At 46.6% G+C, this 24,077-nt stretch overlaps 2 protein-coding genes and 1 long non-coding RNA gene across 4 annotated transcripts; 2 read left to right on the plus strand and 1 right to left on the minus strand.

The window, feature by feature from the left end:
- The first annotated feature begins 8,286 nt into the window (after window positions 1-8,286).
- Window positions 8,287-8,962, plus strand: LOC144614056 (interferon omega-1-like). The gene has a single exon (XM_078436157.2). It carries the CDS (start codon window positions 8,372-8,374, stop codon window positions 8,960-8,962), a length of 591 nt encoding a protein of 196 aa, XP_078292283.2. The 5' UTR covers window positions 8,287-8,371.
- Window positions 8,963-10,059: 1,097 nt separating this feature from the next.
- Window positions 10,060-10,464, minus strand: LOC132675612 (interferon tau-like). The gene has a single exon (XM_060627909.3). It carries the CDS (start codon window positions 10,462-10,464, stop codon window positions 10,060-10,062), a length of 405 nt encoding a protein of 134 aa, XP_060483892.3.
- A 3,702-nt stretch (window positions 10,465-14,166) lies between these two features.
- LOC132663449 (uncharacterized) lies at window positions 14,167-20,368 on the plus strand. Of its 2 annotated transcripts, none has more exons than XR_009603053.3 (3): window positions 14,167-14,793; window positions 15,336-15,415; window positions 17,344-20,368. It is a non-coding gene; the product is annotated as an uncharacterized LOC132663449 (long non-coding RNA). The 2 variants fall into 2 exon arrangements; XR_009603054.3 differs by having other exon boundaries at window positions 14,169-14,793; window positions 18,136-20,364.
- Window positions 20,369-24,077: the final 3,709 nt, after the last annotated feature.

The following is a 24,077-nucleotide window of genomic DNA, read 5'->3' on the forward strand; positions in this document are numbered from 1 at the left end:
ACTCACCCTCCAAATTTTTCCTCACCATCTGCCTCATGTTTTTGCCGATGCTATGTGACTGTACCATGAACTATCTCATCATTGAAGGCTGTATGATCCCTTGGCCCTATGCCAATGTCATCAACCCAGGCACCATGTAGATTCTCCACAGGGATGACTTCTCCTTCTTACGGTCCCCACTCAGTGGGGAGAACTCATTGTTGAATTAAAATTTTGTTTCAGAGGCACCTGGGTAGTGTGAGAAACAATGAAATTTTTCTAATTTTATGGAAACCTTTCTAAAAATTTGTTAATTTTATTTATTATCGAGAGACAGAGAGAGACAGAGCATGAGCACGGGAGGGGCAGAGGGGGGTGGGGGGAGGGAAGACACAGAATCCAAAGCAGGCTCCAGGCTCTGAACTGTCAGCACAGAGCCCAACCCACGGCTCGAACTCCCAAATCGAGAGATCATGACCTGAGCCGAAGTCAGATGTTTAACCAGCTGAGCCACCCAGGTGCCCCTGGAAACATTTCTTTGAGAGACATTTTCTTGGGAGTAGAAGGGGGAGGACTTCCTAGCTGATGAGAGGAAATACCCCCTGCACACACCCACATGCCCACACGGAGATAGAGCCTAAGGCAGGTGTCAAGGTCGCCTGCAGGATGGACCTGCCATCCTTGGCCCAGAATGCTGTTGCTCTCATCAGAATGGGGACATAGGCTCCCTAGGGAGCATGAAAGTGAGATGTTTTTGTTCCTTCCCTCTTGGAAGTATCTGAAAGTGCAAAGAAATCCCTCCTTCTCTTTTTGCTGTTATTCTTTAGTGGAGCCTGTGCATGAACTTGGGCTTCTTGTGCCTAAGAGCCTCCACTAATCTCCCGTCTCCTCTTCTGGAGGTGGGTGGTCTCCATTCCTGCATCCTCTGTTTCATCTTCTCCCGGTGAGGGTCTCCTAGAGTCCTCTCTTTGGCTGTTAATGATGTTTTTGTCCTGTTTGCTATGCTCCTTGGTCTGAGGGAGCCCTGCAAGCCTGTGAGCATAATAGAAGGGGCCCCTCATGGCCATCTGGCCTTCCCTTGTCCACAGGTGAGGGAGGGGCAACAGAGCTCTGCAGGCCAGGGGCTGAATCTTTTGTGGTTGCCTCTTCTCCCTGACCTGCTTGAGGGTGTTCTCCAGAGGGCATTGCAGGCATGGCTGTAGAGCAAGCTCTTGAAACATGGGTGGATGGGGAAGAAAAAGTCAGGGTTGGGTCTTCGCCACATTAAAGTGGTTGGCTTTTACTCAAGAACTTTGAGGAGTGGGCCCCACCTCTGATGCCCACATAACTGCCCAACAGGGGCTTCTTGGCTCTGTCAATGGCCTGGATGAAGGAAAGAAAGCCTCCGTGAGGCATTCTGGTAACGCTAGTGACAGTAAGGGAGCCACTTGTCTCCTTGTGTATGGATATGGGGCTTCCCAGGATGGGGCTCTCACAATACTGTGGGTCCTCACAGTCTTGTTGACTTGCCTCATCTTTTGGCCCACATTGTGTCCTGGGAAGACATCCGGGATCCTTCTAGTCTAGCTTCTCCCCTGGGCCTCTTGATATTTCATTCTGTGAGTGATTCGCCAAGTCGCACTTTGTCTGTTTCTCAGAGCCATGGCATAGAAGGCAGTCCTCGTAAGGGAGCTTATGGTGGTGTCATAAAACCTAAGAGGTAGAAAGGTACACCGGGAGGAGAATGGGGACAGCCTGCCAGGCAGGCCTTGGGAGGTCACATTCCTTCACATCCCTGACTTTATGATACTCTTTTTATCCCTTACCCCAAGGCTGCCTCTCAGATTCTGTTCCCTATGGTTCTATCTCATGCCAACTCCATGCTGCCCTGGGACTCTGGAATTCTACAGAGAAGCTAGCAAGAGGGATGCGCATAACAATGGAAGAGATGAATCATCTTTTCTGAAGAAAAAGTAGGTCTAGCGCCACATTCGTGCCTTTTGGGTGAGTTCTCTGAACTGAGAAGGTAGGAACCTGGGTGCCTCAAGTGAAAGTAGGAGCAAAGAGTATGTAGGTGGCTAAGCAGGATGTTCCATTGAGAACAGACTCGAGATTAATACCCAGGAATGAGGATTCAGGGTCAAAGATTCAATGACAATAATAACAAGGTCCACACGCGTATAGGGCTTTGTCATTTTAAAGTGCTTTCACACACATTGTCCCAGGAGGTCATAAAAACCCCTGTGAGGTTTATGGACCGGGGACTCTCTTACATAACGGAGTCTGAAGCTTAGGGAAGTTCATTTGTCCAAAGTTGTCACCCCAAAATTTTGCTGTCAAAACAATAGCTCTCCTTCTCCATCTCACACACTCTACCAGTGGGTAAGACGCAGGGCCCAGCTTGCCCGCGGAGGCACCTCTGGATTCCAAGTGCCCCAAGTTCTGATGTCTTGCTGTAAGTCTCTCCTCTGAGCATTCCTGCTTTTCAAAAAGGACCAGCTGTGGGTGGCGACATTGTTAGCACTTATGGACCAGGGACTTTATGCAAAAGAGAAGTAAGATTAAACTGGGGAGAGCCTAGGTTCCAGGGGCAGAGCTGTGTGCTTTAAAGCCTCTGCTCTTTGCTTCCTGCCTCTGCTTTGCTGCTAGAGGACCAAAAAACATGAGGTCAGAACCTATTGGTTTCCCTTCTTGTTTTTTTAAATGTTTTTATTTTAAGGGAGAGAGAGAGAGAGAGAGCACAAGCAGGGGAGGGGCAGAGAGAGACGGAAAGAGAGAGAATCCCAAGTAGGCTCCACACAGGGCTGACGTGGGGCCTGATGCAGGGCTCAGTCTCACAGCCATGAAATCATGACTTGGGCCGAAATCAAGAGTCCGACGCTTAACCAGCTGAGCCACCCAGGCGCCCTATTGCCCTTTTCATTCTAAAGAGGCAACAAACATTATTAATGAAATGTGTGACTTTCTACATTGGTTTGATTGAGATCTCTGCTGCTTCCATATTATTCATTTTTAAGGTAGATACAAATACTTTCTACTGATATTTGTCATATTCAAATAAAGAAGTGTTCGTGCATGTGGTCCTTTACTGATATTTCAGACAGTGACCTCTCCTGAAAAGGGGCACAGATTCTCAGATGTTCAGATACATCTGCTCTGTCTTATAGTGTGTCACTTCCTGAGGACAAATCCAGTATCTGATTAGTGTATCTGAGGCTCAGCATTATTCTCTATGCATCTAACCCAAGGGAGAGCTTGTCCAGAGACCCTTGGGATGGGAAGGTGGCTGAGGAACAGTGTTGAGAGACTATGCCCTTTGGGTGGCCTGAACTCTCTTAGTGAGCTCTTCCATGGCCCTGAATCAAAGTCTTTGGGATTTTACCCTGGATCTTCTACAACACCTAAGTGTATGGTCTGTGACTTTTGGATAAAATCCCAAATCTCCACTCTACTTCACTCTCTGACCTGCCAGTTCTCATAGATTGTTGAGCTAATATTTCCTGAGAGTTCCCGTCCCTGATGTCTCTCCATTCTAATTTTTTAAAAACGTTTATTTATTTTTGAGAGACAGAATGCAAGCAGGGCCAGAGAGAGAGAGAGAGAGGGAAACATAGAATCTGAAGCAGCCTCCAGGCTCTCAGCACAGGCCCGATGTGGAGCTCAAACTCGTGAACTGAGAGATCATGACCTGAGCCGAAGTCGGACGCTTAACCAACTAAGCCACTCAGGTGCCCCCTGAAGTCTCTTCATTCTAATAATTGGTTTAGAATGGTGGGAATACAGAAAAACAAGAATCAATCTCTTTTGTGGGCTGGACGTCAGGTTTCCTTACATAATGTGTGTGTGTGTGTGTGTGTGTGTGTGTGTGTGTGTGTGTGTGTGTTTAAACATTAGTCTACCTGGACAGCACTGAATGTAATAACACAACAAAGAGGATCCCAACTGTATACAAATAAAAAGGGGAGGAAGTGGGACCAAAGCCCCAGGATTTAATAAAATGCAGAGTAAACTAGGCAAAAGTTATCCATCTAAAGCACTCTGCTGCCCAAGGCAACTGAGCCAGAGAAAGCATACTCCAACATCAAATTCCAGGCATATATTTAGTTATGGAATGGTCACAAATGGTTGTAGGTGGAAAGTAGGAAAGACCATCAAAGTGGGAGGGACATATCACCTCGTTCAGTCTCTCTTTACTCCGGTTTTACCCCAGATCTTAGATGAGTTTCCTTTTCCTCTTTAGAGAGATAGGCTTGGACCTCACCACATCCTTAACTTTTGCAGGTCTGGAAATCTCCAAACAGTTTTTACGAATTCCCAGAAACACTTTTATTAGCATAATACACAGAAATTATAATCATCTTCAGCACAAAGGATTTCCCTAGCTGAATACACTCTCAGACTGGCACCCAAGGTTATAAAAGATTTGGCCCGGGACCTAGCGCCTCCTTGGTATTGCCTTCCAGTTTCTTCCAGTTACTACCAGCTCTCCTGGCTCCGAGAGTGCTCACTCTCACAATGCTGTGAAAAATAATCAAGGCAAGCTGAAAACATAGGCCAACTCATAAAATTAGATGTGTTGAAGACTGTAAGAGAGTGAGTATTTCAATAATAACCAGGAGTTTGTTTCTCAATCTGATATTCTACATCTTGCAAATACAGAGAAAATATTTTTGTAATCAAATGGTGGTTGTTGTTGTTTTTTTAAAAAACACTCTTCAAAACTCTTTTATAACCTCCCTTGAACCATAATTCACATTGTGTCTTTTGGTCGTTTTTATATTATTCTCTCGAATCAACGATATATATTATGTGTTGGTATTATTCTTTCTGTTTTTACGATCAGCACGATTATTCTCTTAACGTATATTGTTTTGAGATCCTCCAATGGTAGCCACTGGGCTAGATGCCAAGGACTCATGACTTGATAAGGTATTTTCTTGCCCCACCGCTACCTTGCACACTCCTGAGGAGCTATTCTAGAGGAAAGGGATAGATCTTCAAAGGTGCTTCTATAAGTGGTGGCTAGGAGCTGGGATGTAGCCATGCTTACTTAGCCTGTAGACAGGGCACATTAGCAGACAAAAAAGAGTGGACCGGGTGCAATGCTGAAGTTATTAAACGCCATAATCATGAAACACCATAATTTTGGAAGTCCATAATGGAATAGAGCTCACTATCCTGGGCTTGGAGGTGAATGAATGGAGATGAGAGGTACAAGGTCCATAGGCGAAAGTTAGTTAATTACATGCGTCTCCCAGTGGTGCAGACTTTCCGTCCACAGGAGCTTCTGGTCAACCTGAGAGGGGACTGGGGATGGCAGGGCTCGGCACCCAGGTGCTCACGGATGGGCTGTGAGAGATCACCATGTAGCAGCAGCTGGAAGCAGCCAAGGTTTTCCAGTGTCAGGAGCCAGAATGTGAACATGGCCACGCCTCCACCCTCCCTGCCAGCCGATTCCTACCCTGCATTGCTCAAGGCCCTCAGGCATCGGGTCGCACAGAGCAACACACTAAATACAGGGAACCCTGCCCTCACATCTACACCCAAAGAATCCAAGAGTGGAGTTATCAACTAAGTAGAATGCTCAAGCAAGGCCAATAACCACTGTTCCTGCAGAGGGGGCTCCTTAGCACAACGCGGGTTCTGGATGCTAGTTTTCTTAGGAGCAGGTTGGCGACTCCTCCCTTCTCTCCTTAGAGCTCCTCACATGCCCATTAAGTGAAAGCAAAATCAGGCGGCTGGTCTTGCAAAGCTGAGTGCGGTCCTTTCATCCAGAAGAACAGCATACGAGTGGTTCTTGTTTGAGCCTTTGGCAGAAGCAGCCACCTTCAGGCCCTTGTATCCTTGAGTGCTGGTCTTCAGGCTTCCCTCTGCCATGGCCCCCAGCCCCCAGTTCTCTTGCATCGAATTTTGCCAACTTACACTTTGCTTTTCTGTCAGCGCAAAGGTCACTGCCCCTTTTCATTTTCATGACATTCAGACCTATGTTTGTTGTCTTTACGCCCGCACAACTGTCAAGTTTTGCTTTCTAGGAAGGTTGAAATGAGAAACAAAAACCTCTCGAGTCTTGAACATTAGAGAGAAAAACCGTGCAGCCCATTTCCTTGCTTTCACTTCCCTTTGTGTTAACCTCAGGATGACGTAGAACATACATACTGGAGAAGCAGGAAGACAAACCTCGCCCATAGGCCAGTGCCTGAAAAGAAAGGTATAACATTTTTACGTGAAAAATCACAAATGGGTAAGGAGAAGAAGGCTATTTCTCCCTGACTTACTAGTCTATCCCTCACCCGCCCCCCTGCATTCTCAGCATGAGAGAGATGAACAAAAAGGAAACGCCATAGAATCCTGCAGACTGAATGAACAACGGAAGTTCGCTATTTCCTGTCATATTAGCTTCTACCAGGAGATGTCACCATTGAGCGCAACACGTTTCTGATGATTTCAGTAAGAGACTGAACCATAAAAGCTGCAGTGGCAACGTCCAAAGCATGTGCTTACTAAAAGGTGAAATTGTTGGCAGAAAGAGTAAGGGAGCCCCAGATAAAGAAAGACAAGATACAGCTTTCAGGACACAAGAGAAATCGTATCAGGCCCCAGCGATTTTTCCGATTTTCCGTGAACTCGGCCCCACTGGTTCTACTTCCCCAAGCACCCTTCCAGGGAGGTGTCAGAATGGCAAAGGAATGGGAAAACCTCAGTAGTTAACGCACTTTAAGGGAACAAAGGGAGTGCGAAAATAGTCTCTACCCGGCGGTGTGGAAATAACCGTATCAGAAGACCTAAATCCGGCGTACAACTCCTAGCGCTGTCTCAAAAGTAAGCAAGACCCTGTTTTCCTCACCCGACATAAGGAGTCCAAGACCCCATCCAGTTTATACTGGTTCTCTGAGCTTGCCTGTAGTCCCTTCCCCTATCTGACCTTCACCTCTGCTTCATTATAATGTTAAAGTCCCCGTCCCAGGAGGATCACCAGCTTCATTAACGTAACACCGGATGCCTGCATAGGTAGGTTTTCTAAGTCAACCCCCCCCTTTACACGTGATGACAAAGCTCCCCTAAACATTCATCATAAACCTTAAATAAAAAGCACCCGCTCACCCCTGCTGGGGAGTCACGGCTTTGGAAGTGTTTCTCCTTACTTGATGCAAATACAGTTCCTGTGTGTGACATCCCCACCTGGTGTAGTCTAGCTGGAACTCACCAAGGAGCAGACTCACCTTAGTTGGGTTACAAAATGATTACAACTGGGTCACTCCCCTACTTACTTAGACAAAACAAACTTTTGCCTTCAGCCTCTGAGAGGGCTGTTGACCCTTTTGATACGTGGTCAGGAAAGGAAGGGGTCGCCCCTGACAATTGGGTCCCTCACACAAACGCTCCAGGGGCAAGGGCAAGGATCTAGGGGCATTAACTGTTTTGCTAACAGAGAAACCAGCGCCCCCACAGCAGGGGAATTCTAATGTCCTCGGGACAAGGTGAGCCTGCCCTCAGGGAGTGAGTCCAGGACAGCTTGGGTTGACGCCACTCAGTCCCTCCAGAGGAAAACCGTTGCTAGAAGTGATAACTACCTTGTCCGTAAAGTGTTGCTGGGAAAATAAGATCATCTTGGAATTACAATCATCATAGCACAAGCACCTTAAAACAACCAGGCTTCCTGCTGGGGGTACTGGGACAGCCTGAGGAGAACTATAGGCCCCTGGTAAAACAAACAAACAAACAAACAAACAAACAAACAAACAAACTGTGGAGGAAAATATATATGTTAGTCCTGATTTTGTGGTCCCAGTGAAGCATAGCCTCAAACCTGACTGAGGTTCCAGAAGGAAGAGGAACATCAGAGAAGCTCATTCATTAATAACCATCAACCTCTGCTGTGATCCAAACGGGAGATAAAACGTAGTCCTTGGTTCTAAGGAGCTTAATTACCAAAGATGGTCTGGTGAATCCCTAAACAAATATAGAAGCCCTAAGGACTGAAGTATCTAGCCTTCTTGTGTAGAGAGTAAGGAAGATATAAAGGAGCTAAAATTTTGTTCCTAGACAGTTAAAACAATAAAAGTGAGTGAGTGTGTCTCTGTGTGTTTACATACCTACTCACTTCAGTCTTTAGGACAAAGATGATTCTCATTTGATAAGAATCCATTGGGATGGACACATGGGAAGTCTCCTGGGAAAATAAACTTCCATCGTACAATTATTCACTTAGAATGATGACATCTTCTTAGACAACATGGCGAATGCATAAATGAAAACAAAAAAAGGAAGTAAAAATGGAGAGGATGTTCAGAAAATGAAATTGTCCGCGTTCCCTATTTAAGAGCCATGCTTCGAGGCCGTGCTCAGAGAACCTCGGCCCCGAGGTCCCCCAGCCGCCCAGCTCAGCCCGCCCAGCAGCCCCCTCGGCTTCCCCATGGCTCTCCTGCGCCCTCTGCTGACCGCCCTGGCGCTGCTCACCTGCCGCCCTGGAGGCTCTCTGGGCTGTGCCCTGCCTGGGAGCCACGCGCAGGTTAGCAGGGACAACTTGGTGCTCCTGGGCCAGATGCGGAGACTGTCCCCTTTCTTGTGCCTGCGGGCCAGAAAAGACTTCCGCTTCCCCCGGGAGATGCTGGAGGGCGGCCAGCTCCGGGAGGCCCAGGCCGCCGCCGCCGTCCTGCGGGAGCTGCTCCAGCAGACCTTCAACCTGTTGCACACGGAGCGCTCCTCGGCGGCCTGGAGCCCCGCGCCGCTGCACGGACTCCGCTCTGGCCTCCACCGGCAGCTGGAAGCCCTGGACGCCTGCCTGGTGCAGGCCACGGGCGAGGGAGAGCGCGCCCCGGGGATGCACGGCCCTGCCCTGGCCATCAAGAGGTACTTCCAGGACATCCGCGTCTACCTGGAGGACCAGGGATACAGTGAGTGCGCCTGGGAAATTGTCAGACTGGAAATCATGAGAGCCTTGTCCTCCTCGGCGACCTTGCAAGACAGCTTGGCCATCAAGGATGGAGACCTGGGGTCACCTTGAAGTGATTCTCAATGACTCACGTGCCACATCACCCTGCACTATGTCTGCTCACTTCAAGAGACTCTAATTCCTGCTTTAGTAGAGCATATTTAATCCAGTGACTACTTCGTCAGTAGTATTAAGCAAGAATAGGTTAAAAATATTCATCTCCCAAGGCCTCAGTCTCTAAGCAATGACGGCACAGGTGTTATTTATTTGTTGTTTATTTATTCGTTTATTTATTTATTTATTTATTCTTGCATTTGTCCTATCTCTATTTATATTTTTATATAACAATATTTGCCTTCACATTGTATTAGCATTTAGAAAACATGTTCTCCTTTCCATTTTATTAATATTGCTTGATATATTAAATTCTTATCAAAGGAAACTCCTTGAGGTTTTTATTCTGAAAAACTTTGTAATCCTTACTCTTTAACGTAAATCTAATCAGAATATACTCGTCTTGAGTGTTTTGTCACAATCATACAACTTACCAGAAAATGCCTGTTAAAAGCTGGCATTTCCATGAAGTTGAGAGGTGTCCTAGAAAATATCAAAATTTTTGGTACCTGCGTCAGGGGTGTTACCGATTTATAGCCAGTCGGCACACAGTGGCAGGTGGAATGTCTGAGGGGAATTATCTCCCAGAGTGAAGTGGGGAAAACATGGAATTTATTGGCCGATCCTGACACCTGGCACTCTTCCCCCCTACCCCTCACCCTTTCCCCCACCCTGCTTTATTGAATCCATTCACTCCTACACAATTTTTCGCTCCCTCCACCTCCTGCCCATCCACAAGGGTGCTCTGGTTCTGTTGTGGTTTCTAGCTTCAAGATTTCTGTTAAGAGTAGAAAGCCACGGGCAGAGAGCAAAAGTTAAACAGGAATTCTATGTTTTTCAAAACCATGTAGGCTAGCTTGTTTCTGTGTCGTGATGAATAGCTGGGGGACCTGAGTGAATGCCCCCATGGCGATGATGAGCTAAGTGTTGAACGTGAAGGGAAACAGGGGAACCCAGTTTACTGAGTGGGAGAACAAAACCCTCACAGGGAAGTTCGCCCCCTGCTGGCCATGATCCAGGGCGAAGATCAAACTTGGGAACGTGGCTCTTCTTCCTTACCCCACTCCTACCCTTTCCTGAGGATTCACCAAGCAGGCGTCCAGGGCTTCCAGCTGCCGGTGGAGGCCAGAGCGGAGTCCGTGCAGCGGCGCGGGGCTCCAGGCCGCCGAGGAGCGCTCCGTGTGCAACAGGTTGAAGGTCTGCTGGAGCAGCTCCCGCAGGACGGCGGCGGCGGCCTGGGCCTCCCGGAGCTGGCCGCCCTCCAGCATCTCCCGGGGGAAGCAGAAGTCTTTTCTGGCCCGCAGGCACAAGAAAGGGGACAGTCTCCGCATCTGGCCCAGGAGCACCAAGTTGTCCCTGCTAACCTGCGCGTGGCTCCCAGGCAGGGCACAGCCCAGAGAGCCTCCAGGGCAGCAGGTGAGCAGCGCCAGGGCGGTCAGCAGAGGGCGCAGGAGAGCCATGGGGAAGCTGAGGGGGCTGCTGGGCGGGCTGAGCTGGGCGGCTGGGGGACCTCGGGGCCGAGGTTCTCTGAGCACGGCCTCGAAGCATGGCTCTTAAATAGGGAACGCAGACATTTTCATTGTCTGAACATTTCCCTCCACTTTTACTTCCGATTTTGTTTTCATTTATGCATTCTCCATGTTGTCTAAGAATATGTCATCATTCTAAATGATTACTTGTAGGAAGGAAGTTTATTTTCCCAGGAGACTTCCCATGTGTCCATCCCAATGGATACTTATCAGTCAAATGAGAATCACTCACTTTTATTGTTTTAACTGTCTAGGAACAAAATTTTAGCTCCTTTTTATCTTCCTTACTCTCTACACAAGAAGGCTAGATACTTCAGTCCTTAGGGCTTCTATATTTGTTTAGGGATTCACCAGACCATCTTTGGTAATTAAGCTCCTTAGAACCAAGGACTACGTTTTATCTCCCGTTTGGATCACAGCAGAGGTTGATGGTTATTAATGAATGAGCTTCTCTGATGTTCCTCTTCCTTCTGGAACCTCAGTCAGGTTTGAGGCTATGCTTCACTGGGACCACAAAATCAGGACTAACATATATATTTTCCTCCACAGTTTGTTTGTTTGTTTGTTTGTTTGTTTGTTTGTTTGTTTGTTTTACCAGGGGCCTATAGTTCTCCTCAGGCTGTCCCAGTACCCCCAGCAGGAAGCCTGGTTGTTTTAAGGTGCTTGTGCTATGATGATTGTAATTCCAAGATGATCTTATTTTCCCAGCAACACTTTACGGACAAGGTAGTTATCACTTCTAGCAACGGTTTTCCTCTGGAGGGACTGAGTGGCGTCAACCCAAGCTGTCCTGGACTCACTCCCTGAGGGCAGGCTCACCTTGTCCCGAGGACATTAGAATTCCCCTGCTGTGGGGGCGCTGGTTTCTCTGTTAGCAAAACAGTTAATGCCCCTAGATCCTTGCCCTTGCCCCTGGAGCGTTTGTGTGAGGGACCCAATTGTCAGGGGCGACCCCTTCCTTTCCTGACCACGTATCAAAAGGGTCAACAGCCCTCTCAGAGGCTGAAGGCAAAAGTTTGTTTTGTCTAAGTAAGTAGGGGAGTGACCCAGTTGTAATCATTTTGTAACCCAACTAAGGTGAGTCTGCTCCTTGGTGAGTTCCAGCTAGACTACACCAGGTGGGGATGTCACACACAGGAACTGTATTTGCATCAAGTAAGGAGATACGATTTCTCTTGTGTCCTGAAAGCTGTATCTTGTCTTTCTTTATCTGGGGCTCCCTTACTCTTTCTGCCAACAATTTCACCTTTTAGTAAGCACATGCTTTGGACGTTGCCACTGCAGCTTTTATGGTTCAGTCTCTTACTGAAATCATCAGAAACGTGTTGCGCTCAATGGTGACATCTCCTGGTAGAAGCTAATATTACAGGAAATAGCGAACTTCCGTTGTTCATTCAGTCTGCAGGATTCTATGGCGTTTCCTTTTTGTTCATCTCTCTCATGCTGAGAATGCAGGGGGGCGGGTGAGGGATAGACTAGTAAGTCAGGGAGAAATAGCCTTCTTCTCCTTACCCATTTGTGATTTTTCACGTAAAAATGTTATACCTTTCTTTTCAGGCACTGGCCTATGGGCGAGGTTTGTCTTCCTGCTTCTCCAGTATGTATGTTCTACGTCATCCTGAGGTTAACACAAAGGGAAGTGAAAGCAAGGAAATGGGCTGCACGGTTTTTCTCTCTAATGTTCAAGACTCGAGAGGTTTTTGTTTCTCATTTCAACCTTCCTAGAAAGCAAAACTTGACAGTTGTGCGGGCGTAAAGACAACAAACATAGGTCTGAATGTCATGAAAATGAAAAGGGGCAGTGACCTTTGCGCTGACAGAAAAGCAAAGTGTAAGTTGGCAAAATTCGATGCAAGAGAACTGGGGGCTGGGGGCCATGGCAGAGGGAAGCCTGAAGAACAGCACTCAAGGATACAAGGGCCTGAAGGTGGCTGCTTCTGCCAAAGGCTCAAACAAGAACCACTCGTATGCTGTTCTTCTGGGTGAAAGGACCGCACTCAGCTTTGCAAGACCAGCCACCTGATTTTGCTTTCACTTAATGGGCATGTGAGGAGCTCTAAGGAGAGGAGAAGAGACTCCTCCTCTAAGGAGGAGTCGCCAACCTGCTCCTAAGAAATCTAGCATCCAGAACCCGTGTTGTGCTAAGGAGCCCCCTCTGCAGGAACAGTGGTTATTGGCCTTGCTTGAGCATTCTACTTAGTTGATAACTCCACTCTTGGATTCTTTGGGTGTAGATGTGAGGGCAGGGTTCCCTGTATTTAGTGTGTTTCTCTGTGCGTCCGGATGCCTGAGGGCCTTGAGCAATGCAGGGTAGGAATCGGCTGGCAGGGAGGGTGGAGGCGTGGCCATGTTCACATTCTGGCTCCTGACACTGGAAAACCTTGGCCACTTCCAGCTGCTGCTGCATGGTGATCTCTCACAGCCCATCCGTGAGCACCTGGGTGCCGAGCCCTGCCATCCCCAGTCCCCTCTCAGGTTGGCCAGAAGCCCCTGTGGACGGAAAGTCTGCACCACTGGGAGACGCATGTAATTAACTAACTTTCGCCTATGGACCTTGTACCTCTCATCTCCATTCATTCACCTCCAAGCCCAGGATAGTGAGCTCTATTCCATTATGGACTTCCAAAATTATGGTGTTTCATAATTATGGTGTTTAATAACTTCAGCATTGCACCCGGTCCACTCTTTTTTGTCTGCTAATGGCCCTGTCCACAGACTAAGTAAGCATGGCTACATCCCGGCTCCTAGCCACCGCTCATAGAAGCACCTTTGAAGATCTATCCCTTTCCTCTAGAATAGCTCCTCAGGAGTGTGCAAGGTAGCGGTGGGGCAAGAAAATACCTTATCAAGTCATGAGTCCTTGGCATCTAGCCCAGTGGCTACCATTGGAGGATCTCAAAACAATATACGTTAAGAGAATAATCGTGCTGATCGTAAAAACAGAAAGAATAAAACCAACACATAATATATATCGTTGATTTGAGAGAATAATATAAAAATGATCAAAAGACACAATGTGAATTATGGTTCAAGGGAAGTTATAAAAGATTTTTGAAGAGTATTTTTTAAAAAAGAACAACAACCACCATTTAATGGATTACAAAAATATTTTCTCTGTAAGATGTAGAATATCAGATTGAGAAACAAATTTCTGGTTATTATTGGAATACTCAGTCTCCATTTTTCTCTTTGCCGTTTCAGTAAGCACCTGGAAAGAACTGTCAACTGCTTTTTCCAGCCTGGCAAACAGTGACATAATTGATTAAAATCGGTTGAGTATAACATCATGTCCTGATTGTTTCCTACAGGGATTATTAACTAAGGGAAGAGTGCACTTCAGTTTTCTTTCTGACAACTGCCTAGTCCTTCATATGGGGAATGATGCCCTGGAAGAATCTCTGGGCAGCAATATCCCCATAGGACAGGGCTGAAGAATTTCTATATTCAGCCTTTCCTCCAGTAGTTCCTGGTTTGGTGGTTAAGGCTAAAGGGTAAATTTTTCCAGGAGGATCTTCCTGTAAACTAGCTGTGTCTCCATACTGAGCCGACTGAAGATATGCTGGAGAATCTGATAGCAGAAACAGAGATCTTATGTCTTCTGGATTTTGATGATATGTCTACTTTCCTCAGGAAACTTGCATTGGATTCTGGCATTCCAGCCTAATTTATAGGCATTGCTTTTCAGATGCCTGAAAAGAATTCAGGTGTCCTTATTTTCCAGGCTTTGGCTCCAAAATCATAGCGAACCAAAGGAACAGACTCAGCTACCGCTGACCATCACCATTGCCGTCCTCAGAGACCAGGAGTGGAGAATTTCTCAGCTTCACCTGGACCACAGTGAAACCGCAGGTTGCCAGCTCTTAAACAGCGCGCGCCAGGCCCCTCGCTACGCCCCAACGGCCAGAAGGGGGCGCTCGAACTCAACGTAACGACCCAACCGGCATCGCCCACCAGCGGAACCTGCCAGGCAGTCTAACGCCGGGTCCCGCGGAAACCGCAGCTTCGCAGGCAGCGGGAGCCCCTCCCGGGAGGGGCGCCGCCGGAATCCGTGACAAGGTGGGGCCGCGAGGACAGCGAGCAGACCCCTCCCTTGTCGGGCCTGACCGCCGAGGGGGAGCTGAGCCGCACTTCGCACCGAGCCTTTCATGTTCATGGTCGGTCCCTGCGTGGATCCTCTCCTTTGTCGAGCAGTGTTTCAGCCAGAGCGGTTTACAAAGGGCTCATTTCCTCGGGATGCGGGATGAAAGTGCACTTCGTGGGGTATGTTTGCAGATCCAGGATTGTTTCTGGGGGAGAAGGACGCGAGGTCAGGGAAAGGCGGTACGCATCTACAGTCTGGACACGAATCAATATGTATGATTTTATTGAAATGTAAAGGTTACTTTTTCCTGCAACGTTAAACTGTTGGAAAAATATTGAAAAGTAGGTGTATTAAAACTCGGATTATTTTAACGTTAAATATTTTATGTATACCAAACCCAGAATTTATCATTTCCTGGGCTTCGATGAAAGCAAACTCATGAATCATTTTCAGAACTAACTATTTTGCTCAATTTATCTTCATTTGAGAGAGTTGCCGTCTGAGAGAATTTAACGTTAGTACTGAAATGGTATTGGAGAAATAGCATACACATGTTTAATTTACATTAATTCTTTTCTCCATCTTTCCCTAATTCATTTCCACATTCCAGATGATATTCTTTTCCCACAGTTTGAAAATATGATTTTATGGCAAGCCATTATTTTGATAATCTTTTCTTCGGCTGAAAACAGTGATAACTATCTTGTTGGCACATTTTTAGGCTCGGTCTCCATTTTGACTAAATCAAAATTTTCATCAAGTGCTTCTCTCTGTATTGAGACATACACTTCACTATCAGAGGTAAGTAAGCAAATCATACTCCTTTCTGGCAGTGTCGTGTGAATAGTGTTCGGGATATTTAGCAAGTAAATGAACTTCAGTTTCTTTGACAAAAAAATGGGTAGACCAAATGGAATTTGTCAAAATCGAATTTTGCTGCCCCTTCACCCTACTTGTACAACTCTCAGGCTTTTGTAATTCAAGGCCAGATCTTGTCTTTATCTAAAATTTTGATATTTTGTTCATCAAGGATTTTTTATCATTAACTTTTGTTTTTAAGAATGTTGCCTTGAAATATTTCTTCATTACTAAGTCATTTGACACCCCCTTTCAGGTTGTGTGTGAGGCAAGTTCCTAACTCACCCAAACCAAATGGCCACACTGGAAAGAGTTTTTGATGTGAAGCGTTGTGAGTTTCCTTGGCTGAAAATTATGTCTGAAAATCAGAGAACATCCCCTTTCCCATCTCCCTCATTTTATATTTACATATAAATATAATATATATATATTATTTTTTCTTACAAGTTGTCTTTGTCTTTATACCATTGTTTTACCTGTACCTTAAAGATTATCATCACAGGTGGCCTGATACTAAGTGAAGATGCCGGAAGAGATTATTTATGTCAGCTATTTACGCATTTCACAGAGTAGCTGTAATTTGCCAGACATCTTGCTGAGGTTCGGGTTCTCCAGAAAGAGCTTCAAATGTGCTCTGCTGTAACAACGTAGGCTGGGCTTTGCTGCTTCACTAGGGAACCTCTCGTGCCCAGGGCTCCTGCAGGCAGCCCTGGGCACGAGAGGTTCCCATTTGGGAAGTGGGACTCCCCTGTGCATTAAGCTTAACAACAACCGTGGAATTGTCCAATCGTCGAACTATGTCGCACCCAAAATACAAAATTAGGTCCATCTGTGTGAACTGCCATAGAAAGATTGCCGGGATCGTTCTGCAGAATTCCATGTTATATAGAAGCTATACAGTGATGCCTTTGGTATACTCTTATACAAGCGGATCCAAAAAATACATTGGTTCTTGAGTACCAGCTAAATGCTAAGCACTTAATGCTGGTGATCGAGCAGTGAGTCCTTGTTGTGCAAGGCGATAATAAACAACTGAGCCAAAAGTCACAACATAGACTAAAGGAGTATGCCTGGGGAAAGAAAGGCAACTTTCCCAGCTGGAAAGTTCAATGGATTCACCTTGAGAAACCTTTTTCACTATAACAGGAAAGGAGGAGAGGAGGGGTGGGGTACACATTTTTTTTTTTTTTTTTTTTTTAGTTTGGCGAAGAGAAATTCTCTTCTGGTGGCTTCTGCTTCCTCTGTGACGTGGCGTGTGATGCATGTGTTGAGGTTGGGGGAATAGAAGTTTGTCAAAGTGGAGAACGTTGGAAATAATTAAGGACGGGAGACTTGACCGTGGAACAGTGATACCAGGTCCCAGGAGCAGGGAGCAATGTCAGTCTTGTTCACTCATGTCTCTTAAATGCACTGAGAAGGAACTTAGCCAAACAGGTGGGATGAATGGAAGTCCGAACTCCAGGTAGTAGTGGAGATGTCCCTTAGCTGGAGACTGTAGGACTGTGGTGGCACAATATACTTGCCTGGGTGATCTTATCTAGCGAGTCTCAGCCAGATCAGGTGCGGGGAGACGCAGAGGGTTTGGTCTTTTGCCCGATAGGAATGATGAATCAAGAAGGAGGTGAGGGTGTTTAGAATGTTGCTTCAGTCATGGTCCATGAAATCTATTCGTTGGCCAGGGCCTCCATAGCAAGTACTACCATGGACTGGGGGACTTAAACAACAGAAATTTGTTATCTTGCGGTTCTGGAGACTAGAAGTCCAAGATCAAGGTGTGGGCAGATTAGGTTTCCTCTGAGGCCTCTCTCCTTGGCTTGTAGACAGCTCCCTTCTTGCCGTGTCCTCACATGACCTTTTCTGTGTCTCTACAGCTTCTTATAAGGACACCAGTCATATTGGATGAATGCCCACCCTGAGGGCTTCATTTTAGCTTAATCACCTCTTTAAAGACCTTCTCTCCAAGCGCAGTTCCATTCTGAGATACTGGGGGGTTGGTACCTAAATATGTGAATTTTGTGGGGCCGGTGGTGGACACAACTCAGCCTATAACATCTACCATGGATGAAGAGAGAACAAAGACCAGAGGTTGCTGATGGACACCTGTAAGAGCCAGAAGACTGTCGTTTCCTGACTAATTGGCCTATGAAGGGCAATTTGGAAAAAGCGAGGGCAGAGGTCAGAGAGTGGGATTCTAGACTGGATGATTCTAGTACTTCACAACGTAGAGCAGCCCCAGTGAAAAGCAAAGAACTGTGAGTCAGAAGCGGCTTGTTATGGAACCCACGGCCAGTCCTTCAGCACGTGAAGCCACTGCCTCTCCTTGGGGGAGTAGTGTTTGCCCTTGGGAGCATAAGGAGGGTCACTCCTGAGGGTCACCCCCTCCCTGAGTTCTCTAGCCCTGGGTTTTCTACCGATGTGGTTACTCATCGTGTCTGAAATTCACGTTAGGAGAAGCAATTTTAAAAATTAATGTTCACCATTTTAATTATGTAACGAAAAGCAGACGTGAATCTTCCCAGGCTTCAGTTGCTGTGTAAGTGTGCACCTGCCTGGAGGAGATAAGGGCTGCTTCTCTAGGCCTGGATGAGGGAGCCAAGGCAGGGGAAGAGACTGGAGGAGAGCCGGGATGAGCTACATTGACCCCACCCTCTTCTCTCCTCCAGGTGGAAATGGCACAAAGGGTGGCTCCAGTCGCTCTTCTATTATTTCATGGGGACTCCTCCTCCTTGGTGACTCCACTTTTTGGTGGCTCTTCTTTTTTCAGCAGTGACTCCACTCGGCCTTTAGCGGCATTGACCCCGACCATGTGGATGGCTGTGGAGAGACCTTTGGAATGTTTGGCCACATTGGCTTCAGCGGGCTGAACTGTGGTCCCGGGTGAGCCCAGAACACCCGCATCCTTGTCACAAATTGCAGAACCTGCCTGTGGTTCAGGTGCGGTGTATGTCCTGAAGAAGATACCCCGTGACTCTACCAAGCATGCAACGATCACCAACTATTCGCTTTGAGCACACGATCCTGCACAGTGTCATCAAGAATGGCTGTAAAAAAGGACTTACCCATAAAGGGGTCTGGCAGGCATTGCTTTTGTGCTCAAAGACACCCTCCCCCTCTACACCACCTGCTCCACGCACAAGAAAACATGTACACACACTTGCCGAGATGGCACCAAGTTCAGGCCACCTCGTCAGTGTTCTAGGCAGCCACCAGCAGGTGGAGCCTGAGTCAGGAACTGGGGGAGAAGAGCAAGGAATGGGAGTGGCCTGATTCGTGGTGATAGAGACCTTCTCCTTCCTTCCCACCCGTCTGTGTCCCTCCTTTTCACCCACTCAACCCTTGACCCTTCCTCATGCTCTCCTCACTTCGCTATAGGTGCTGTGTGTCTGCAGTGTGAACGTTCCTGTCACTGATGACCGGGCGACCCATTTGCCCTGCTTTGGTGTTGCTGAGCCGGGCAATGCCTCAGGGGGACCAAATGGCAGGGAGAATTGACTTTTGAGTTCAAAGTTTGTTTCAAAACAGATGGGTCTTGCGGATAATGCCCACCTCTGAGTAACACCTGTTGTCGTCTCAGGCCTGAGCACATCCATCTCAGCACCTAGTTTGCAGTACTGACCCCCTTCGTTGCTGGGCTGCCTGGTGGGCAGGAGAGGGGGTGACCTGTATCATGGCTCACTGTTCATGTCCCTAATTTTGCATCCAGTTCCTTTCCAGTGGCTTAGAGAGTGACATGCGTGTTACTGGAAGACGTGTCCGTTTCTCTCCCGAACCTGTAAACAGTGTTTTCTCCTTTCCTTCCCGGCTTTGCTGAGGCAATTTTATCAGCTGCCCTGCCTGCAGCTACCTCCCCATCGGGAGGGAAAAGTGGAGAACACGTCCTGCTTTAGCAACCCCAACACGCCCGTGGTCCACGCTTCCCGACAGACCACCACCACCAGCAGCACTTTACCAGAACAGAGCCCCAAGTTCTGCGTCCCCTACTGGCCCCAGGGCACGTCCCGTGGGGGTGGGGGGCCAGCGGTATGCTTTCACCGAGGCTGAGAAATGAGTCGCAGTGCCCACTTCTGCAGCTGTCATCCGGAAGGGAATGGGATCTTGGGCGCAGGTGGAAACTGTGCCCCACCATAGATTCATGGTCCTAGATGTTTCCCCCTCACCCTCTGAACTCAAGGCTTCACTACAGCAACTTTGAGTTCCACACGTGGGGTGTAGGAGTTACAGTCCCTGCTCTCCACTGGGGCCAGCTCAACACCTTTGCAAGGGGTTCGTGCTAAACTTGTGTGCAGTCCTAAACTGGCCTCATCTCTGTCCTGAATATTTGGATGATACTTGACCCCAGCTTCCTGGAGGGAGTGCTAGATCTTGACTGCCCTTGTGCTAGTTAGTGATAGGAGATTTGCCAGGTACCCAGGCAGATAATGTAGGAAGATGAGAATTGGTGGATGGTGGAGAGCAAGGCCCAGGGGTGCAGGGCAGGGACTTTCTATGAACCCAGGCTCTAGAAGGGGTGACTTATAGGCCCTTGATCTGTCCTGAGAGCCCACAACCACCTTGGGAGAAGGGATTGTGACATTTACTCGGTGCTGTGGGCGTACAATCTCACACAATCTAGCTCTTCTGGGTACGCTTAACATGTCCAGAAAAGTGTGTATAAAAATCTTGTGCGATTCCTGTGACCAAAACAAAGCTGTCAACTTTGAATACATATGTGGAATCCCAGAGAATGTCCACCATGACTTCAAGGTGGGGTACACAGGGTTATGGAGATACAGGTATTCGATGTTTCACATTCTACCCCTCAGAAAAAATGTTGAGCACACACCTCCAATGTTTATTTTTATTTATAATATATATATTATAGTTATAAAATACTGTGCATATTATAAAGTGTATGTTTGTAATAGAGATTTTAAGATGGATAAGAATCTATGATAAAATATTTTTTTAATGTTTATTTTTGACAGCACAAGCGGGGGAGGGGCAGAGAGAGAGGGAGACACAGAATCGGAAGCAGTCTCCAGGCTCTGAATCATCCACACAGAGCCCAATGCAGGACTTGAACCCATAAACTGTGAGATCATGACCTGAGTCAAAGTCAGGTACTTAAACAACTTAGCCACTGAGGAGTCCCTATGATAAAACATTTTTAAATTATATTTTTATTATTAAAGGGACATCATGATTTGTCCTCAAAAAATACACATAATATGCCCCTAGGACAATGTGACAATCTGCATCAATATGCAGGGTAATTACAGGAATATAATGATATTTCATAGAATCCAAGTAAAGGTTAAACAGTAAAACTTGAGAAGAGGTAAGAACGACATAAACTCTAACAACCTCAGAACATTGTCGTTAATGTGACTTAGCTCCTAAGTTTAAGGTTGTGGCTTTCTTGAGTCAATTTTTTTTTAATTAGAGAGTGCTTTTTTTTTTTTTTAATTAGGTGAGCAGGGGAGAGAGGTGGGGGGGGGGAGAGAGAGAGAGAGAGAGAGAGATTGTGAGAATCTTAAGTAGGGTCCACACTCAGCGTGGAGCCAAATCCCATGATGGTGGGATCATGACCTAAGCCAAAATCAAGAGTTGGACACTCAACCAAATGAGCCACCCAGACACCCATTGAGTCAAATTTTTTAAGAATAGCTATCTAATTGGCAACAGCAATACAGCTTCTAGATCCTGACGTCATAGCTGAAGGGCAGTTCTAGAAGAGCTGTGAAAACAGATAATGTGGTTACTCCATCCCACCCTTGGCTTCCCAATATCCACATCTTTCCCATTCCCTCTATTTCAACGATGCCCCATTCAGCGATCCCCTCTGTAACTGTAATGCCCTCAATCAGAGACAACTATCACATCCATAAATTGCTTCTAATAAACATCATAGGGCCACTGTTCCCCAAGTGTACTTTGCCCAGCACAGTCCTGTTGTGCCTTTTTGCAACTTGTGGACCAGGATGAAACTTTGAGTACGACCATCCAAAAGAAGCAAAAGGAAGAGAAAAAAAACTTTTATAAGAAGGAATAATAAAGTAAAAGGGTAGTTTTTCCATTTTTGTACAATCAAGAAGAACAAATATCTTCTAGAGACTGAAGAGCTAATTGCTGCAAGTGGTGAGGAGGCAGTGATTGGATGGTAGAATATTCTTTTCTTCCCGTCACATTCTTTTTACTTATTTAGCTCCTCGGTCGGCCTTGTTTCTGTGGTCGTATATATATTTTTTCATCACAAGATTCCTTTTAATGGTGTTAGGTGACCCACTCTCACATCCAGTGCATTTAAACAGCTCAGCTTTTCTTTAATTATGAAACATGTTTTCATTATTAAAAAATGTTTAACAGTATGTAAATAGTGGAAGACTGCTACCAAACTCCCTGTATAAAACACTATAAATAATTTGACATATATCTTTGTAGATCCATATTCTATACATATGCATACATGTCAAGTTTCAGCTTTTTTTCCCCCTCCAGTTAACATACGGTGTAGTCTTGGCCTCAGGAAGAGAACCCAGGAGGCTGCCCCCTTGTGCGCATCCCAACAAGTGCCCTCCTTAATGCCCATCACCCATTTACCCCACCCGCATCAATTCTGTTTGTTCCCTGTATTTAAGAGTCTCTTACGGTTTGCCTCCCTCTCTGTTTCTATCTTATTTTTCCTTCTTCTCCCCTATGATCATCTGTTAAGTTTTTTAAATTCCACATATGAGTGAAATCATATACTTGTCTTTCTCTGACTTATTTTTCTTAGCATAATATACTCTCATTCCATCTATGTTGTTGCAAATGGCGAGATTTCATGTGTGTGCGTGTGTGTGTGTGTGCGTGTGTGTGTGTACAGTAACGTAATATATAGGGCAGAAGACTATGTGGAGTTTCTCTTCTCGTGGACTGTTCTGGTCTATGCAGACAACCATTTCTGAATACTGTATACCATGTTTTCCATAGGTCCCGGTAAGGCTGATGGTGGCTGGGGGCCTGATTCTACAAACCTATGAGAAGTCTTAGAGGGGCCCCCTCACATGGCCATCTGGCCTTCCTTTGCCATAGGTGAAGGTGTAGGGAAAGAGCTATCCAGTTTAGGGACTGAATTTCTTGTGATAATCTCTTCTCTCTGACCTGCTTGGGGGGTTCTTCCCAGGGACTCTGCAACCTTGGCGTGGAGTTTGTCCTTGAAACACAGGTAACTGAAGAGGGGAAAATGGACGTGGGAAGTGTAGGTCAAGTGAGGGGGTAGTGTTGAAAGACATGGTGGGGAGTAGGTTCTGGTAGCTTTGCATGCTCTGTGTCGAAAGTAAAAGGCAAGTGGTGGGGTCAGAATGATCCTTGAATATTATGGGATCCGGTGATAAATGGATTTGGAGGAAGAAAGGCACCCCTTGGTGGTGGTGATAAAATGGAAAGTGAGAGGTAAAATGGTCCAGTGGGCAGGGAGGGGTCAGAGATAAAGAGATCAGAGTTAACGCCCCAGTGGATCCCAAAGAGAACAGTCTTCCCCAGGTCCCACATGGGAAAGAATGCCTGCTTCCTTGGTGGCTGTAACTGCTCCAGAAAAGTAGCCTCAAAAAGGAACTTGTACAGGTCCCTGCAGGAGATGGGAGGTTCAGAGTACATCCGGGAGCAGAATGGGGACAGGTCAAGGTGCTACACAGCCCTTTACTGAGAAGGCCATCCTTGTCTAGACTCTCCTTGGTTTCTCTACTTTCGCAGATTAACATGTTCGATGTGAGAATAGTGTGATAAATGAGCTCTCTGACCAGTCATCCATACTCCCTCCAGGGAGTGTTTAGATATTATTTATTCACATCAGCAAAGATAACCCAGTCATCTGATGCAGCCAGTGTGATTTGAAACCTATTTTCCTTAACTGTTATTTGGTCTTGGTATATTTTTCAGTCACTGAATGCATGCATTCTAGGTGTTTTATCTTTGTTTTTTGTTTTTTGAGAGGGAGAGTGTGAGCAGAGGAGGGGCAGAGAGAGGGAGAGAAAGAATCCCAAGCAGGCTCTGCGCTGACAGCCCAGAGCCCGAGGCGGGGCTTGAACTCATGAAGCAGGAGTTCACGACCTGAGCCGAAACCAAGAGTTGGACACTCAACCAACTGAGCCACCCAGGCACCCTACTAGGTGTTTTATCTTAATCACAAGGTTCTGTGTTTCACTCATAACAACGTACTTTTCGCTTGGGGAATCTACCAAGAAACAGATTTAACGCAAGGACAAACAGAAGGTTTCAGTGCGTTTTAATTAGGTGCTGTCATAGTGAACAGCAGGTAACAGTCATGAGAGTCATTCGTCAATACCCACTCTGAGATGAATCAAGTAAAGTCCTCTCCTTCAAGGGGCTCTCATCTTCCAGGAACAGGACACAACAAAAGAGGAATATAGGGTAATTAGTGCCGTAAAAACAGCCATGCAGCAACCGTAGGCATTCAGCGTTGTGAGTTAAGAACTCTGCCAAGGGATTAGTCTTCAGGGTTCAGTGAAGATGTGATAATTAGCTGGGCTTTTCACCAGGGGTGACTAGGAAGTTTCCAGACAAACCTGGAGCAGGACTGCTCTCTTTTACTACTGTGTCAGAGTTAGAAAGGGATGTTGCAATC

This window comes from Panthera onca, chromosome D4 (assembly GCF_046562875.1).
Source record: "Panthera onca isolate mPanOnc1 chromosome D4, mPanOnc1 haplotype 2, whole genome shotgun sequence".
In the NCBI taxonomy this organism is placed as follows: Eukaryota; Metazoa; Chordata; class Mammalia; order Carnivora; family Felidae; genus Panthera; species Panthera onca.